The following is an 18,216-nucleotide window of genomic DNA, read 5'->3' on the forward strand; positions in this document are numbered from 1 at the left end:
TCTTGAAACTATTCTAGTGTTATACTTACAGCTGTTAACACGAGTGATAGTACAGGCCTGAAATCTTTTTTCTTCCTCCCACATCCATGGCAATCCCTACCTATTGATCTAAGTTTGCATGAGTGGTCAAGGACAGCCACGCTCCTTTTTTTCTTATGAGGAAGCTTCTGTTGGCATGTCAGTGCTGGGGCCACAGGAGGAGGATATCTAAGCATTGACATTAATTGAGGGGCAGAAGCCAAAGTGCTTTGGAGTTCCTTGCAGATCAGCAGGATATTATTTACTGAGATGTATTTGTGGCACAATAAGCTTTTATTCCAAAACTTGGTTAAAATCAAATTTGTCTTCAGTCTCAATAGATTTGCTACAGACAATTGTTAAATAGCGAATATCAGCCCTGTCAGCTCAGATTTTTCCCAGCATCGTTGATGAAGCAATCGTGTCCCTTGGGTTTTATTTCTTCATGGATCTCATAAAAACTTGTCTGATGTCTGACTATGTCACAGCAGCAGGATATCCTTATACTTGCCTGCATTCCGCTCATACCCTACTTCTATTCTTATGCTGAGGAAATTATAACACCCAATTTCTAAGAATTTAGCGGGTGCATTTGTATATATGCATATGCATTTTGGCTTAGTGCCATATTACATACAGTAAATAATTTGTGTAGCATTTTGAAATGAGTTTTAATAGAGTTCAGATAATAACCAGCAGCATTGTTCTTTAGAGGTGTGTATGTGGCAAGATAACTTTAAAATAAACCCACACATTTAAGGTTAGCAGTCGCAGCCTGAAAAAGAAAGTTGGGAATTTAACTTGTTAGATGCATCATCCTTGTTCATCACAGTGCTGCCTAATTTGATTTATTCTTTATTTTACCCCAAAACATTTAATTGTGTTAAAGTAGTGCTGAAGTGATTACCGCCTTTGCCTAGTTTAAGGCTCCCTGTCCATTCGGGATGAACTGTCTCCAACTTTACTCTGTGTGCTTTGAATCTTTTCTCTTTTGATTTTGCCATCATGGACCCCAACTCCCAACCATTTATGAGTATGGATGTGTCACTGGAGTGGAACTGCTCTCACCGTTGGTTCTTTTCTTACAGCTCTCCCTCCCCTCATGGCTCGTAGATCTCAAAGCTCCTCACAGGGGGACAATCCCCTTGACCCTAACTATCTGCCCCCCCATTACAAGGAGTACTACCGCTTAGCTCTGGATGTGCTTACTGAAGAGGGCAAAGAAAGTTACCAACGCTTCCTGACAGAGGAAGCAGCTCCTGATTTTCTTTGCAACTCAGAGGTGGACCACATCATACAGAATCTCCAGAAACCCCAATACGCCAATCAGGAAGGCAGCACAGACACTGCAGGTGACAATGACATGGATGGATCCTCTGGGACTTACTGGCCCATGAACTCAGACCTCGCTGTTCCTGAGCTTGACCTGGGCTGGCCAATGGTCTTTGGGTTCAGGGGAACAGAGGTAACAACACTCGTGCAACCACCACCCCCCGACAATCCCAGCATTAAGGAGGAGGCACGCAGAATGATTCGAGCAGCTCAACAGGTAAGAAGATGAAGAGCTCGACTTGAGCAGAGATAAAATTATATGTGTGCAAAAGATGAATTGGAGTGCATCAGGTCTGCTGTTAATTCCCTTAACTTTGTTCCCAGGACCTGACAAAGGGGAAAGATGAGTCTAAAACTACTGTTACTGTATCAAAGCTAGCCTCTGCTCTCTGATTTCATGAAAAAGTGTGTAAAGCCATGTGAAAACATTCCAGGAGTTCACAGAATCACTGAATAGTTGAGGTTTCCAACCTCAGCTTTGGAGACATCTAGAGCCTCTAGAGGACTAGACCTCTGGAAATGGTCTAGTCCAGCCTCCCTGTTCAAAGTGGGGTTGATTGGAGTAGGTTATGTAGGATACGTTCTATCCAAAGATGGATATGGAGACTCCACCACTTTTCTGGGCAACCAGTTTCAGTGTTCAGTCACCTTTACAGTAAACATAGTTCTTCCTGTGTTTAGCTGGAATTTCCTGTATTTCAATTTGTGTCTTATCATTTCACTGGGTACCACTGAGAAGAGTTTGATTCCACCTTCCTTAGACCCCTCCATCAGGTATTTATGCTCACTGATAAGGTAAGAGTTTGGAAGGACAGGGAGATAGAGCTTTGAAGCTACTTCCCATATTAGCAGCATATAGGTTCAGCTGTATCGTGGCTGACTGAACACTGGCCAGGAGGTTAAAATGGCAGGGCTGTGTTGGAGGGGGTGAACAGGTAGTGGCCAAGCAGCTTAATACAACCTTCCACTGTGTTTATGTGACCAAAAATATACCTGTTCTCACTGGATTATTGAGTAAGGGATTGCTCAGGGGCAGTGAGATTTTTCCTCACCACTCACCCTCGTACACAGAATTGCACCTTAGATAGCAATTCTGTTTCCAGTTCTGGGGCATACAATATTTAAAGGAACCTTTAAATGGGAAGGTTTAAAAAGGAAGCTGAAATGGAGACACTGGCACAGCTTGGGAAGGTGAGCAGGTGCAGATTGCTGTCTTTCTTGCATTCTTTTCCTAGGTGGTAGCCATAGTGATGGACATTTTCACTGATGTGGATCTGCTGTTTGAAGTGCTGGATGCTGCTGCTCGCAGAGTGCCTGTGTACATCTTGCTTGATGAGATGAACTCTCAGCTTTTCCTTGATACAGCTGCTAAATGCAGAGTCAATCTTAACTATGTGGAGGTGAGCAAACCAAAGACCTGCCCTGTCTCTAATTCACATCCTGAAGGGGAAATGTCCTGGAATACAGGGGGCTGCTGTGACTGTAAAAACCTGAGAAAGAGTAAAGCAGGCCAGAGCCTAGTCAAAGATGAGTCTGAAGAAAGCTGTGGGAGCTGGTACAATACAGGGATGAAGGCTGAGGACACACTAATAAATGGTTTTATCTGTCCATGGTGTATGCAGAGAGAATCACCAGCGCTGAATATAAGCATGGTGGCAGGATGGAAGTGATAAGAGCAAGGGGAAGAAGGAGTGGCAGGGGGAAAGAAGTAACAGCTTCCAACTGAGCGAGTGCCTTGTCTGGTTTGCAGTTCCTAAGGGTGAGGACAGTTTCTGGCCCAACCTACTACTGCCGCACAGGGATGTCCTTCAAAGGCCATGTGAAAGAGAAATTCCTCTTGGTGGACTGCATGGTGGTGCTGAGTGGCAACTACAGGTGAGAAGCCTTGCAATGTTACATGTCCAGTTTCAGTGAGCAAGAGGCTGGGTAGTTGCTAAAGCAGTGCTTTGGCACTTCCAAACCAAAAACTCTTCTCACTGAAGGATACTGAGTAGCAGTTTTCAGAAAAAATACTCCGTTTTGCAGTGGAGGTAGATACACCAATTAAACAAGGCCACAAGGCCACAAGCCCAGACACCCGAAGCCAAGCTTCCTTCACATCAAGGGTGTAAACCATCTGTAAAAATGATACACTAATTGCAGGCTGTTGTGGCTTAACTCCAGTAGGCAGCTGAGACCCACGTGGATGTGCGCTTACTACTCCCAGCATGATGTGATAGAGAATGAGAAGGGCACACATGAGAGAACATGTGGGTTGAGATAAAAACAGTTTAATAACTAAAGAAAACCTGCACACACAAGCAAAGCAAAGTAAGGAATCCATTCACTGCTTCCCATCAGCAGGCAGGTACGTAGCTATTTCAAGGAAAGCTTGACTTGGGAAGACAAAAGCCGTAACACTGAATGTCTTCCTCCTTCCTGCACAGAATGGTTGAGTTTGGAAGGGATGTCTGGCAGTCATCTGGCCCAACTCACCCTGCTGAAGCAGGGCCACCTAGAGCCAGCTGCACAGGACTGTGTCCAGATGTTTTTTGAGTATCTCTAAGGAGGGAGACTGTAGTCCTGAGAAGCCTGCCAGAGCCACCAAGACATTTCCAGCCAAGCTGTTTCCTAGATAGTCCTGCTCAGCTGCATTGGTGGATGAGGTTGTTCCTTCCCAGGTGCAAGATTCTGCATTTGCCTTTGCTGAATTTCATGAGGTTCCTGCCAGTACATTTCCCCAGCCCCTGTCTGGCACATGAACTGCACCATCTCCTCATTCTGAGGGTACACACTGCCCTGATGTCCAGGTCATTAATGACAGTGTAAAACACTATTTCCCCAAGCCCTGACCCCTGGGGAACACCACTTACAGTCTATCAGTCAGATTTCAAATTACTGACCATCACCCGTTAAGCCTGACAGTCCACACAATTTCCTCTGTACTGTCACACTCATACAGTCTAATGGTCCAGTTTGGCTAAAATGATACCTAAAGGCTATGTGGACACTCTTGCTCTGCTGTCCCCTCATCCATGCAGCCAGACATCTCTTTGTAGAAGGCAGTCGGATTGGGTCAGGCATTGTTTGCCCTTGGTAAATCCCTGTTGTCTGATCCCAGTTGTCTTTCTGTTATTCTTGTGCCTGGAAATGGCTTCCAGGAAGATTTGCTCCACAGTTTGCCTTCAGGCTGAGGTAGGGCTGACCTGCTGTTGTTTCCTTTGCTCTTTTTAAAGTTGGGCATAACATTTTAGTTATAAAAAAGCAATTACAACCCAAAGTAATTGCAGGAACAACTACTTCGTACAAGGATTACCACCAGCTTGCTCTTTTGCTGTTGTTACTACTGACTGGCTTTTTTAGAACAGAGGTCATTTATTGCCTTGTAAAATCCTCTGCAAAGATCTGATGCCAAATCTGTTCATAACTATGAGGTTTGGGAACAACAGTGTGCAATGAATGCCTGCCTGGGCAGTAAAGAGTATCGGGAGAATTTTCTTCAGGCTAGCAAATGGTTTCAAGTATGATGCTAATACACTATCATTACTTCTATTTCTCTTTGTAGTTTTATGTGGTCTTTTGAGAAGATTCACAGGAGCATTGCACACATCTTCCAGGGGGAGCTGGTGGCCAGCTTTGATGAAGAATTCCGAATTCTCTTTGCACAGTCAGAACCTCTTATTCCTCCAGCCAATGTCTTGGCAAAGGCAGACAACACATTTGCCATGACTCCCTTTGGCAATAACATGCCTTTCTTTCCAAGAAAAGCACCCCTGATGTTCCAAAGGGATGACAGTCTTTTTCCCTCCTTTATGGACAGAGTTGATCCAGACAGGTACTTCCTGTCAAATTTCAGGCGGGATGACATGTTGCGCCATACTGTCGAAGGGTCAGCTATGCGAATGTATAAAAAGGTAGAAATGGAGAATTCCCAGATGGATCCTGTCAGGGGTTTTCTCCGTTCCAAGCAACTGGAGTTGGATGCTTTTAAGAGACACAGTTTTGCAGAAGGAACATTTGAAAACTTTGCTTCTTCTAAGCAGTATGCCAGGCAGATGTTCTTGAACAACATGGATGAATTCAAAATCCAGTCTAGCCATTTTCAGAAGGACCAGTTCTACCAGTACCAGTTTGAACATCCCCATCTTCCTGGCAGGCCTCAGGGACTCTTTGAGAGAATCCGAGGTGGTAGGCAATTCAATGAACTGGAAGACTACGGAGAGGGATCCAGATACCCTGAACTTGAATCCAATTTTCCACAAGAGGGTTTCCCCTTAAGGCTGGATTATGTACCTTCAAATTCTTCCAGGGAAGTGAGACATGGCTCTGATCAGCTGAATCCTGCAGGGAATGGCCCAATGGGAATGATGTTAAGAAGGCAGAATATAGGACAGAAATTTATTTGCCAGACTTCTCCTACTCAGAAGCAAAGCCTGGAACAACGCCTGTTCTTACAAGACAAAGAGGAGGACCAAGATGAGGACAAGAACACACAGGAAAACAGAACAGGTTTACGTAACTGGAGGATTTCCTCATACCTGAGTGCATACCAGTCCGAACCAGAAGAAGGTCTTCCAATGCCTATGGAATCAGAGGCATATAATGATGTTCTTGGGGATACCCTCCCAAAGCACCCCACTGACCTCATCCCAGCATTCAAATCCCCTATGTCTTTTAACAACAAGTCACTGGGAATTGAAAGTGCCAAAGAATTTTCAGATCCTGATAGAGTAGGTGAAGAAACCCCTATAATGAAACAAGATGCATTTAGGTCCAGAATAAATCCTTTGATCCAGAGGAGCTCAAGACTCAGGTCCTCTCTGATTTTCAGTGCTGCCAAGTTAGACCAGCCTAACACTGCAATAGAAAAGGTTCAGATGATCCAGAAAGAACAAATGTCCAGTGAGCTGACGAAAGACAATGAAACTATAAAGACAGCCACCTCATCTAAAGTGGCAGAACTTTTAGAGAAGTACAAAGCTGTGGGCAAAGACACAGAGCGAGCTACAGTCACTCATACCAAAGCTGTTTCCAGTTATCTACAGGAAGAATCACAGAACGCAGAGAAGAAATGCACCAAGTCCGTGCAATATAAGATTCTGGAGAGTAGGGTACTAGAATCCAAAGACTCCTGCAGTACTTACAAAATGCACGGAGAAGCTGAAAGACCATTTGCAATGGCCTCATCGCCCCCCCAGCTTATTGACACATTGAGTAAAGATCCCTTAGCACATACTGGAACTAAGGTGGACAAATTATCATCTCGGTTTTACCCCATAGACAGTAAACCTGCTCTTCCAGAGAAGGAGAGTCTTATATTTGTAGGAGACACTCAAAAGTTGACTCTTCCAGAGAAGAAGGAAAGAGTGACATTCAAAGAAGACACTCAGAAATTAGTCAATACAGAACTGAAGAAACCACAGATTAGGACAAGTACCACATCAGTTCTTGAAAATTTATCGAGAAGTCAAGGATCTGACAGCTCTCTCAATAAATCTGAGGAAGACTGTTCAAAACAAGAACAAAATCCAATGGAATTTTTAAGAAAAGGGTCACTACGGCTGAAGCAGTTTTTGAACCCAAAAGGCGAAAAGAAATTGGAGGAGGAGCCCACTTTGGAGATTGGAAAGTCTGATAAGCAAGCTGTGGTTCTCAAGCGATCTTCCATAGGGGACTGTCAGGAAATGATGGAGGAAGAAAAAACCCATAAATTTGCAACACCACTTCCTCCCAAAAGCAGCCAGCCCACACAGGGGAGATTTCCTTCATCCACAGCTAACATCCTCTATAGCAGCAACCTCCGTGATGATACCAAGGTGATTTTGGAACAAATCTCTGCAAACAGTCAGAAGAACAGAGCTGAACTGGCCAAGCAACTACCATCCACTAGTAATCCTGATCTTTCAAAGTCAACTACAAGCTTGGAAAGGAAAGGTGAGAAGGAGAAAAGCTGTAATATCCACAGGTCAGAGAGTTTTGGGAGCCAGAAACGAAATCTTCAGCGGCAACCATCAGAGGATAGAGATACCCTGCTGAAGAAAATGGAGAATATGCGGAAGGAAAAGCGAGTCTATAGTAGATTTGAGGTCTTCTGCAAAAAGGATGAACACACAAGTCAGAGTGAAGAGGAATATGACACAGATGCCAAAGACAAGAAGATGGGAAAATTCATGCCCAAAATCCTGGGGACCTTCAAGACTAAAAAATGATCATAGAAATACTATTTAATTCCATATAATCACTGACTGTCAAAGGGGAATGAGGAAGTAACTTGTTTATGGCGGCTCTTAGCACCATAGGCAATACTCTTCATGGTTAGTGAGTGGAAATGTGTTCAGCATTAGACTCCTGTGGCACAATTTGCCCAATAAAGTCATGTGGTATCCACCATCCTTATCACATTATGTTTCAAATAAAGTTATTAAATTGCCAAGATGCTTAAAACAAAGAAATAAAGTCAGAGTCTCTTTATATTACGCTCAGGGAATATTTTCAGCAAACAAAACTATTCCACTTTCAGAAGGAAAGAATAAAAAATAGAAAATTCAAGACTTCAGTCCAGGAAAGATACGCACACACAGACACACACGCATGAACTGGAAAACGTGTTTAAAAACAACTGTTTCTCAGATACAGTTATCTCTTCTTTGTATCTAATAATGAATCAAATGAGATAGGCACCTTTTTGAAGGTTTACAGGAGAAAAAAAAATATTGTAAACAACTTTACCCCTATCTGTGGTCATGGTCCTGTCCAGCAGAACACGCTCAGCTTTTGTTTTAACCATTTCCTAAACCTGTTGGTTCTGGTTCTGTTGGTTTATCCCCTTATGTATAATGGCTGTATTGCCCTAGGGGTGAGCTGAAAGTAGCAGCTGAAACGCCGTAAGAAAGGACATGGACATGCTATTAATGGAGAAAGACCTGGGTTTAGGACTCCTTTCAGCTGAGACCAGAGTTTAATGAAGCATCTAAAATGCCATCTTGGCCAAGTAGTAATTTCCTTGACAGTGTAACTCCAATTCATTAAGTGACTGCAGGGAGGAGGGAGGCTTATTTGTTAGCACATTTGTCCATGCGAACACAGGGGAAGAAGAGACTCAGAACAATGGAAGGAATAAGGCAGCTGGAATTTTCAAGCTCAGGAGTGTTTTCTCTCATGTAGTTTGGTACCAACTTAACCATGCAGCTTTACCAGTCCAGATTAGCCCATAGGTTCATGCTGTTGAGTTACAGTGTCTTTGGATGGCAGAAGGTAGACACAGAGGATATCATGAATACACTGTACATAATACTTAGTTCCTTAGCTTTTTTTCTCCTCGGCTTGGCATCCAGCAGGATTGCCAAACTGTTTGGTGTTTTTTTTGGTTTGGTTTTGGTTTTTTTTCCTCCCCTTGATCTTTGTACCATAGTCCAAAGAGATGTTCTCACATGGATTTCCCATTCCTGTTAGCCTGGGGTTTCTGAGTAGTCACTTGTGACACTAGCTGCAAGCTCAGCAAACCAGTTCAGATATGTGGCTGACAGATGGAGACAAGAGGCTGCATCAATTCCTGAAGGTAACTTTAGTAGAGGGTCTTTAAAACTTTAGTTCCTTTTTGAGAATGCCAGCTCCCATGGTAGCAGGCTTTACATAGTTCAGCAGGCTTTATATAATTTACTTATCTGTAACAATTACTGGAAACAAAGCTGAACTGGATTTCTTATGCTTATTCCATATTGTACAACTGTATACTATTTCAGATACCACCCATAATCTGTTACATACCTATAAATTCATAAAGGAATGCTGTAATGCTGTGTGTATACTTATTTTGTCTGCTCTTAGTAATGAATCAGATCCAGTTATTGGTGGGTCCCAAAATGAACTGTAATGATCAATACAGTTTTTCTCTTGCAGATGATACAGATAGAAATTATTTTACTCTAGAGAGGAAGATAGGCTATAGAGGTACATATCCTATTATATATGTGCTAGCTCTGTTCCGTCCAAGTCTTACATCATTCCACACCTCCCCAGCCTTTCCTAAACCCACGAGCTCCAGCACCATTCTTTAACAAAGTTAGATATTTAATGATTGCTGTAGTCACAGATTACATTAATATTTTAGAATTTTGCCGTATTTTTTAGTTTTAGAATTTTTTTTACTCAGTATGGTCTGTTCAGTGTAAACTCATGTTCCTGACCAGAACTAGAATGACACATCTCTTTTAGTGTTAAGTTGATTACCAAATGTTGTAGGTGCATACAAATATTGCAGAGTAATTAATTCACTTTGTAATAACAAAAGCCATTTTAAGAATAAAAGGTTAATGTTACAGCCCATCACCTCTGAGATCAGGTTCAGAGGATCTTCAATATCTCACTGTATCATCAAACTGCTGGGTGCCGTCTTTCAGTGGAAGCCAACCCTGCATGAAGCAATAGGCTCCCTTTTCCATGCATGAGAACAGGCATCTTGGATTCACAAGAGCTGTCATGCTGCACAGACCACTACACAATATGTTCACCCTGTCATTGCCGTTTTCTGTATCTACCTGTACCTGGGATAGATAGGAAATGCCTATTTTATGGATATACCAGAATAAACCAGGACTTCCCTGAGAGCTGCATTCCCAGCCTAGTATTAGCAGACTTGAGTGACCACACCTGGTATCAGAAGTAAATATTTCGATTTTTTACTTAACTAGCCTTTTGTTTAGATTACTAAATCTATATAACTAACTATATAATCTATATAAACTAGTGTTTACATACAACAAGATAAAATGGATATTCCATCAATGGCAGTGATACTCACATGTTAAAATTTAGTTCCTTAATCCCCTCTGTAACTGTAGTCCCAGCATTCTGGAATAAGAATCATTTATCATAGATCAAGTAAAATTTCAGAGACAAAGACTTCTTATAATAACTTTAAGTTAATGAGGAAAATGTATCAAAAATCAGCATTAAAACAGGAATCTAGTTTTAAAGTTTACTGTTGTCCCCCTTTTGCCTGATAACAACTTCATGATGTTTCAGCAACAGTATCTCTTGAAACATTGCTTTCTGAAAGCAAAAAACAAATAAATTACTGTGTTATTCATTGAACAAGATACTTCTGGATTTTTCCCTTTCACACATAACAAACATTAATTGAAAGACAAAGATTTTCTGTAATGCAATGTAAAGTATTTATTATTACAATATTTGCAATATCACAGTATTACGTGGTACGTAAGCTATTAAATGTTGTAGCAGAACCCGCCTGCATTTAAAATGCTTTTCTACATCATTTTAGTGAAAATAAGCCACCACTGATTATGTTCATTTACCCCAGAAGAGTCATAGAAAATAGTGGAAAACAAACTGAAGGGTTCGGTTAGGGGACTGATGAGATGAGCTGACTTCACCTGCTTAGAACACTTCCATATTCACTGCTCAAGTTGCTGGGAGGACTTTGATATTGGAAGACTCTGCAGCGCAGATTTACATATGGTTCCATAGGCCTGAGAGTAACTGCCCATCGATGCTTTTGGGTCACCAGCAGCTCCCATATTTGCAGTAATCCTGAACATCTTTTTACTGGACTTCAGAGGGGGACGAACATCTTTGCTGTGAAACTGAGTATTTCTTGGATTCTGTGCAATAAAGAAAAGCCAAGATAGTAACCTGTATAGCTTTCTAAAATACAAAAAAGGAACACAAATTTTACTTCAGCTTGGAGTAGGACAGATCATGAATATTGTATGAACAAGCAGCACTGCTCTGCAAGATCACGAACAGGATGGTGAGAAGGATGTGAGGGAAAAGGGCTTAAGAATGGGTGCATCATGAACTACTGGCACTGGAGCAGTATTCTTTTGTGGGCATGTGAGAAAGTCCCATGACAAAAAAGTCACTCTTTAGTGTCATAGAAAGGGTAATCTGTGGTGTCTCCTTCCATATTCTTCCTCTGCCATAAGCTTCCTCTGATCACCTTGTGTTGCCTAGACTCCTTGAGCCAGGCAGCAGACAGCTGGCTCAGGAAAACGAAAAAGCAGGGGCAAGGAGGTCATGTAAGAACCCAATGAGCTTAAGAACTTTCACAAGGAAGTGTGACCAGGAACAGGGAAAAAGGAGGAGCAGAGACGACAGGACTGAAACTGTCACTGTTCAGCAGCAGCAATCCATTAAGTTCATTCCAGAGGTAGTGTGAATTCTCCAGCTAAGTTTAGAATATATCACAGTCTCAATTTGGCTAAAAAAGAATTTGCTACCTACACGCTTTGGACAGGACAAGTCATTGCTGAAGATAATGTAAAAGCAACTGATCTATGATTCTCAGTCAAAGGGAGTTTTTAGTGCTGCTCACTGTCTGAACCATGTGGTCACCACTTGTCTGAAGTGATAACACTAAAACTAGAATGCAGTCTGAAATTAGCCCGTCCTCTAGAAAAAAGGCAGTGGAAAAGTCATGTATCTCAGCACACCTATAAAGATGTTGCACTAGAAACTCAAGATGGGAAAAGGAAGTAGAGGCAGAGGATCTGCAGAGATATTTTTTCATTGCTTACTGTTGGGTGACACATATAATCCATTACAGTTAATATTTGTGGGGAAAAAAAAAAAAAATACTGTTAATGAGGCAGAGACTGATTTTCCAAAGGGCGGTTCCTCTATGTTCTCTGAAGTACCTAATTCCCATACTGAAATTCAACAATCATTCACAGAATTCCTGCATGAACCTCCTCTTGCTGCTCAAGTCACAGGTGATAGGGTTGTTTTGACAGATTGGGGTTAGACTTCAAAATCCAGGAGAAAGTATTTATAAACCCAGACCAGCTGAAGATCAGCATTACGCATTCTGCAGAAGTAAGGCCACATCTGTGCCTTTGCAGTTTCCTGGTGATACTGATAGATGGTCTTCCTCCTCTTCCTCTCAACACTCTGCCTTATGCACAGAACTTAACTCTGGGTTGTAAAGTTCATTAGCAGACAAAACACCTGAATGTAGGCATTGCAATATGCAAGTTACTATGCCCAAGCTCTGCCTGGTGATGGACAAGAAGCCAGCTGAGAGTTTATGGGTCAGGATTAAGGGGAGGATAGGGACAGGTGACATTATAGTGGGAGTCCGCTACAGGCTGCCCAACCAGAAAGACTGAGCAGATGAGGCCCTCTATAGACAGGAGCAGCCTCATGTTCAGAAGTCATGGCTCTCATGGGGAACTTCAACCACTCTGATATGCGGTGGAGGGACAGCACAGCAGGACATAGGCAATCCAGGATATTCCTAGAATACACTGATGATAAATTCCTTCTCCACATGTCAGAGGAGCCAATAAGGAGGGGTGCTCTGCTGGACCTTGTTCTCACCAACAAGGATGGGCTGGTGGGGAACGTAAAGCTCAAGGGCAGCCCTGAAATGGTGGAGTACAAGATACTTAGAGCATTGAGGAGGGTGCACAGCAAACTTCCAGCCCTGGACTTCAGGAGAGCAGACTTCAGCCTCTTAAGGGATCTGCTTGGTAGAGTACCATGGGTTAAAGCTCTGGAGGGAATAAGGGCCCAAGAAAGCTGGTTAACACTCAAGGAACACCTCCAAGCTCAGGAGCAACACATCCCAAGTCAGGCAAAAATGCCAGGAGGTCTGTGTGGATGAAAAGAGTTCCTGGACAAACTCCAGCGCAAAAAGGAAGCCTGCAGAGGGTGAAAACAAGGACAGGCAGCCTGGGAGGAATACAGATAAACTGTTCGAGCAGCCATGGATCAGATTAGAAAAGCTACAGTGCTGATAAAATTAAATCTGGACAAGGACATCAAGGGCAACAAGAAAAGATTCTATAGGTACCCTGGTGATAAAAGGAAGACTAGGGAATACATGACCTTCTCTGGAAGGAAACAGGAGACCTGGTTACCAGAGATATGGAGAAGGCCTTTTCTTTTTACCTCAGTCTTCACTGGCAAGTACTCCAGCCACACTGACAAGTGGCAGAAGGCAAAGGCAGGGGCTGGGAGAATGAAAAACCACCCACTGTAGGAAAAGAGCAGGTTCAAGAACACCTAAGGAACCTGAAGGTGCACAAGTCCATGGGATCAGATGAGGTGCATCTAAGGGTCCTAAGGGAGCAGGCAGATGAAGTGGCGAAGCCACTTCACATTGTATTTGAGAACTCATGGCACCGTGAAGTTCCCAGTGACAGAAAAGGGAAATATAACCCCCAGTTTTAAAAAGGGAAAAAAGAAAGACCTGGGGAACTACAAGCTGGTCAGTCCCTTCCAATCCAAACTATTCTGAGTCTGTGATTCTGTGTGTATCTAATCCATGTCAGAGGCAAGTTATGTCCAGTTATTTCCCCTACTAGCATAAACTCTTCAGTTGGAATCATCAAATTACAGACTTGTTCAGGTTGGAAAAGACCTTTAAGGTCATCAAGTCCAACCACTAACCTTACACTGCCAAGGCCACCACTAAACCATGTCCCTAAGTGCCACGCATATACACATTTTTTAAATACGTCCAGGGACAGTGACTCCACCACTGCACTGAGCAGCCTGTTCCAGTGCTCGATAATCCTTTTGGTAAATTAATTGTTCCTAATCTCCAGCCTAAAACTCCTCTGGCGCATCTTAAGGCCATTTCCTCTTATCCTGTCACTTGTTACTTGGAAGAACAGACTGACATTCCCCTTGCTACAACCTCCTTTCAGGTACTTGTTGGGAATAATGTCTCCCTGAACCTACCTTTCTTCAGACTAAACCCCCTACCAGGTCCCTCAGCCATTCCCCATCACACCTGTGTTCCAGGCCCTTCAGCTCCATTTCCCTTCTCTGGACCCGCTCCAGCACCTCAATGTCTTTCATAGTGAGAGGCCTAAAACTGAGCACAGAGTTCAAGGTGCAGCCTTACCAGTGCCCAGTACAGGGGGACAGTCACTGCCTCGGCACTGCTGCCACACTGGTGCTGATATAGTCCAGGATGCCATTGGCTTCTTGGCTGCCTGGGCACAAACTGCTCATATTTGGCTCTGTCAATCAGCAGTCCAAGTCCCTTTCCATGAGCAGCTTTCCAGCCACTCTTACCCAAGCCTGGAGCATTGCATGGGGTCGTTGTGGCCCAAGTACAGGAACAGGCACTGAGCCTTGCTGAACCTCATCCCCATGGATCCAACCTGTCCAGATCCCTCTGAAGAGCCTCCTGCCCTCCAGCAGATCAGCACTCCCACCCAGACTGGTGGTGTCTGCAAACTTACTGAGGGTGACCCTGATCCCCTTATCCAGATCATTGATAGAAATTAAACAGAACTGGCCCCAGTCCTCAGCCCAGGGGAGCACTGCTTGTGGCTGGTGCCAACTGGATTGAACTCCATTCACCACCACTCTCTGGGCTTGGCCGTCCAGCCAGTTCTTTACCCAGTGAACAGTTAATGAGTTTACCCATTCAAGCCATGAGTATCCATTTTCTCCAGGAGAAGGCTGTGGGAAAAGGTGTCAAAGGCTTTACTAACGTCTGGACAGAAAACATGCACAGTTCTTGCCTCATCCACTAAGTGGGTCACCTTGTCATAGAAGATCAGGTTGGTCAAGCAGGATCTGCCCATGCTGAGTTAACCTAAGAGTTAGCACACTCTTAGCTTTCTATTTAAGGGAACATACTCTATACAAGCTCAACTGCTTTATCAAACTAGGTTACAGGTACCACCTGACTGACATACATAGAAGCAACAATATTGCAATGCGTATTTTTGACTGATAAAAATGTATTAATTTAGTTACAGAGCAGGCTCTCATTTAAGTATCTTTACAAAGTTGCAGATTAAGATATTTTGTGTCTACATAATTTTGGGCCATAAAAAGATAAGGTTGTTTTTTTTGGTTTTTTTTGGTAGGACTGCTACTCACATTGTAAAGGTTCTGTACACTTGTAGGAGGTCGCCCAGCATTAGCCCATGTGATTTGTCTCTCCAGTCTCCTATTGTTGGAGGTTCTGACCTGTTGAGAAAGCGATGCTGAAGAGTTCCTGGTAAGAGCACCAGAATTTGCATTACCTGCAGCATAAAAAAAAAAAAAAGAGAGAAAGTAGAAAAATTATAAGGACACAGAACACAGCGACTGAGGCAGAGACAGAACATAGAAACTGAGTCAGCCCCTGCCACATGACTTCATCTCACTAAATATTCAGAATAAAATTAGGCTATAGTAGCAAGGAAAACCAGTTCAAAAGGGCATGGGAAAAGATAACAGCAGCAGAAAAGCAAGGAGAAGACAGAAAGGAACACAGAGTCAAAACTGAGGCAGGAAAGAGCCAAAGAGAATGTCACACACTCAAAACTCATTCAACTGTGTTTTCATCTTACGTCATCTTCTTGGCACACTTTCACCCTCTCATTTTGCCATGTAAATTCCCCTTATTTCTCTTCCCCACTCAATGTCTTTTCTTCTTTCTTCCCCATAATAATACCTCATGATGGATTACATCCCACTGTAGGAAGGTAGTACCTACTTTGAACAGCAGTGTGTGTTATAGGATTGTATATCACATGGATCTTTGATCTCTGACATAAAGGTCTTGTTAAATCTTCATTCTGGCTGGATACTTCTGTCTGGATACCACATGTAGTTTCAGCATGCACATGTGGAGCTTCTAGAAGAGGTGGTATTGGTTCTATCTGGCCTTTCTTGGTAGGTAAAATCACAGAAGTGGAGTTTGGAAGTGGCCTAGATTCCGACTGACTTCTTTGTATGTTTTCTCTCCACATTTGCTCCTTTGGATGGCTATCTGGTTTCTTTTCAAGGATCATCTACAGAAAGGAGAAGTTGGTTAGACTTAACATAGTTACACAGCAAAGGAACAAAACAAAACCAAACTGCAATTTCTTTCACAGCATAGGTAATAAGTATAATTTTACAATTAATTTAGGTTGGAAAGAAGATAGAAATAAAATTCTCAGTGGAAAGAAAGAAGAGGCTGAAGCAGTAAGAAAAAGTATTGGGTGAACAGGCAATTTCAATATATCCTGAGAGAGGACACCACTAAATAAAATGAGCATTAGCCTTGGAAAAGACAATCCACATGTTCAGAAGATTAACACTATGCTGTTCCTTATCATCGCTTTCTAGAACTTTGCAAAGCTGATTTTTTAATGGTCAAAGCAATATTCACTCCGATTTGTGCATAATTATTTCTCACCTACCTCTACACAATATTATCTAGCAAAAGAATCCTTGTCTTGGTATAGACAATTTGCTCTCAACTTCCTGTAATAATTCTTCCCAAGTTTGACACCCTATCAGTAAGATAATTCAAAACTATTTACTTGTTTCTTAGCCTTGTACCTGCATTATGTGTGACCAATCTGTTGACGTTTAGAATATCTTTTGTACCTGTGCTCCATATTCACTTTACTAATTCCTCTTCTCCTGACTCCTAATGCTCTATCACAATAGAATTTACTCATTTTCTTCTACTGAACACCTTAAATGAAATTAAGAAAATGACAGCATTCATTAAGCACGTGCAATTACCTTGGACTCTGGAAAAATAAAGTAAGCAAAAGTACCTCGTATAATTTATTCCGGTACTCTGCCACAGACAGCTGGATATCATCACCTAAAGGAAGAACCACATCATGACCCAGAGAGGGCTCCGTGGCAGGACAGTGAAACCTAAGAAGATGATAACACATAATGTAATTCACTAAGAGCAAAACCAGCACCACAGATCAATAATGTTAAAAAGGATTGTTAAATCATCCAGGGTGACCTCTAGTATAACGAGGGTTAGAGAAAATGAACAGTTAGCTTTAGGTGCAGTTTTTATTTTTCTACCAGGTGTATAAAGAAAACTTGTGCCAAGTGTGGGTCTTTAACATCTCAGAAGACACCAGGGAAACTGCACTTTGATATTACTCTCACCTTTTCACATAAGGATGCTGCAAAGCCTCCTCTGCTGTGAGTCGTTTGTCAGGGTTAAACACTAGAAGTTTCTTCAGAAGATCCAAGGCAGGCAATGGAGTAGAGGATGGTAAAATCTCCTCAAATGTTACTCGCTGCCTAGAAGTCAGAAAACAATGATATAAGCTTCCAGTGTCTAATTCACAGTGAGGGCATGAATTAACAGTTCTGTGAATCACATCAAGGGACACCTGACTCCAGAATTCACTCACAAATAGTGCCATAACCCTGGAACACTCTGAAGTAGAGGCCTGTGAGTACGGTGAAGTTTTTACCCCTTTGATTAGGTTTGAATGCCTCCCTCCTAGCACTAGGAACCTACATGAAGTACCTAACTTGCAAATCTAGTCTTTGTCTTGTTTCAGTGGAAAGAGTGATAGATACCAGCCAGTGTCAGACACAAGGAAATAACGAGTTCTCTGGCCAATGAATCCTTCTGTTCTTTTGAAAATGCAGGAAGCCCAAATTCCTAACTTGGACGTTTCAGTTCAACCATTAAAGATCCCATGAATCCAGCCCTTAGACCACAGAAATGTATTTCTGTAGAATTTGCAATGAGAAGATGAACTTTAAAAGTCTGGTTTTGCATTTAAAAATCTTAAATATAATTATTAACATCATGAACATGAGCACATCTAACACATTTGAAAAATCAGTTTTACAAAACAATTCTTGCTTATATTTTAAATAACATTGTTACACCATGACAACATTCTTTTAGTTTAGAAAAATGATCCATCACTGAACATAGCATATGGACTGAGTGGCTCAAAAAAAAACCCTTTTTTTGTTTTGAAGAATAACATTTCACTTGCCTTTTACCTATCTGGAACCATCTATCAGAACTCAGCCGTGCAACCTTAATATGGGGGGGGGGGGGGAGAGAAGATAACATCCAAAGAGAAGGGCTGTCAAAAAGAAGTGCATTTCAGGCAGGAGTTAATGGAGAGCTTCAGTTGCTGTCTTTCA

General features: G+C 42.3%; 2 protein-coding genes across 3 annotated transcripts in view; one reads left to right on the forward strand and one right to left on the reverse strand.

The window, feature by feature from the left end:
• FAM83H (family with sequence similarity 83 member H) overlaps nucleotides 1-8,650 on the forward strand; it is a 28,082-nt gene extending 19,432 nt beyond the window's left edge. For both annotated transcript variants that reach the window (XM_061479143.1, XM_061479142.1), the window contains 4 exons: nucleotides 1,107-1,567; nucleotides 2,586-2,750; nucleotides 3,101-3,225; nucleotides 4,895-8,650. In XM_061479143.1, the coding sequence (XP_061335127.1) occupies nucleotides 1,121-1,567; nucleotides 2,586-2,750; nucleotides 3,101-3,225; nucleotides 4,895-7,538 (3,381 nt within the window). In that variant the 5' untranslated portion in view covers nucleotides 1,107-1,120 and the 3' untranslated portion in view covers nucleotides 7,539-8,650. The remainder of the gene's footprint in view (nucleotides 1-1,106; nucleotides 1,568-2,585; nucleotides 2,751-3,100; nucleotides 3,226-4,894) is intronic.
• A 1,841-nt stretch (nucleotides 8,651-10,491) lies between these two features.
• The window catches only part of MAPK15 (mitogen-activated protein kinase 15), a 30,993-nt gene continuing 23,268 nt past the window's right edge, over nucleotides 10,492-18,216 (reverse strand). Inside the window, exons 10-14 of the mRNA XM_061479144.1 lie at nucleotides 17,209-17,346; nucleotides 16,854-16,959; nucleotides 15,797-16,094; nucleotides 15,196-15,341; nucleotides 10,492-10,952 (exon numbers count right to left, since the gene is read on the reverse strand). Coding sequence (XP_061335128.1) covers nucleotides 10,746-10,952; nucleotides 15,196-15,341; nucleotides 15,797-16,094; nucleotides 16,854-16,959; nucleotides 17,209-17,346 — 895 coding nt within the window. The 3' untranslated portion in view covers nucleotides 10,492-10,745. The remainder of the gene's footprint in view (nucleotides 10,953-15,195; nucleotides 15,342-15,796; nucleotides 16,095-16,853; nucleotides 16,960-17,208; nucleotides 17,347-18,216) is intronic.

Source organism: Pezoporus flaviventris, unplaced genomic scaffold, assembly GCF_033815535.1.
Source record: "Pezoporus flaviventris isolate CSIRO_AGI_PZ_B2104156 unplaced genomic scaffold, CSIRO_AGI_Pfla_v1 ptg000142l, whole genome shotgun sequence".
In the NCBI taxonomy this organism is placed as follows: domain Eukaryota; kingdom Metazoa; phylum Chordata; class Aves; order Psittaciformes; family Psittacidae; genus Pezoporus; species Pezoporus flaviventris.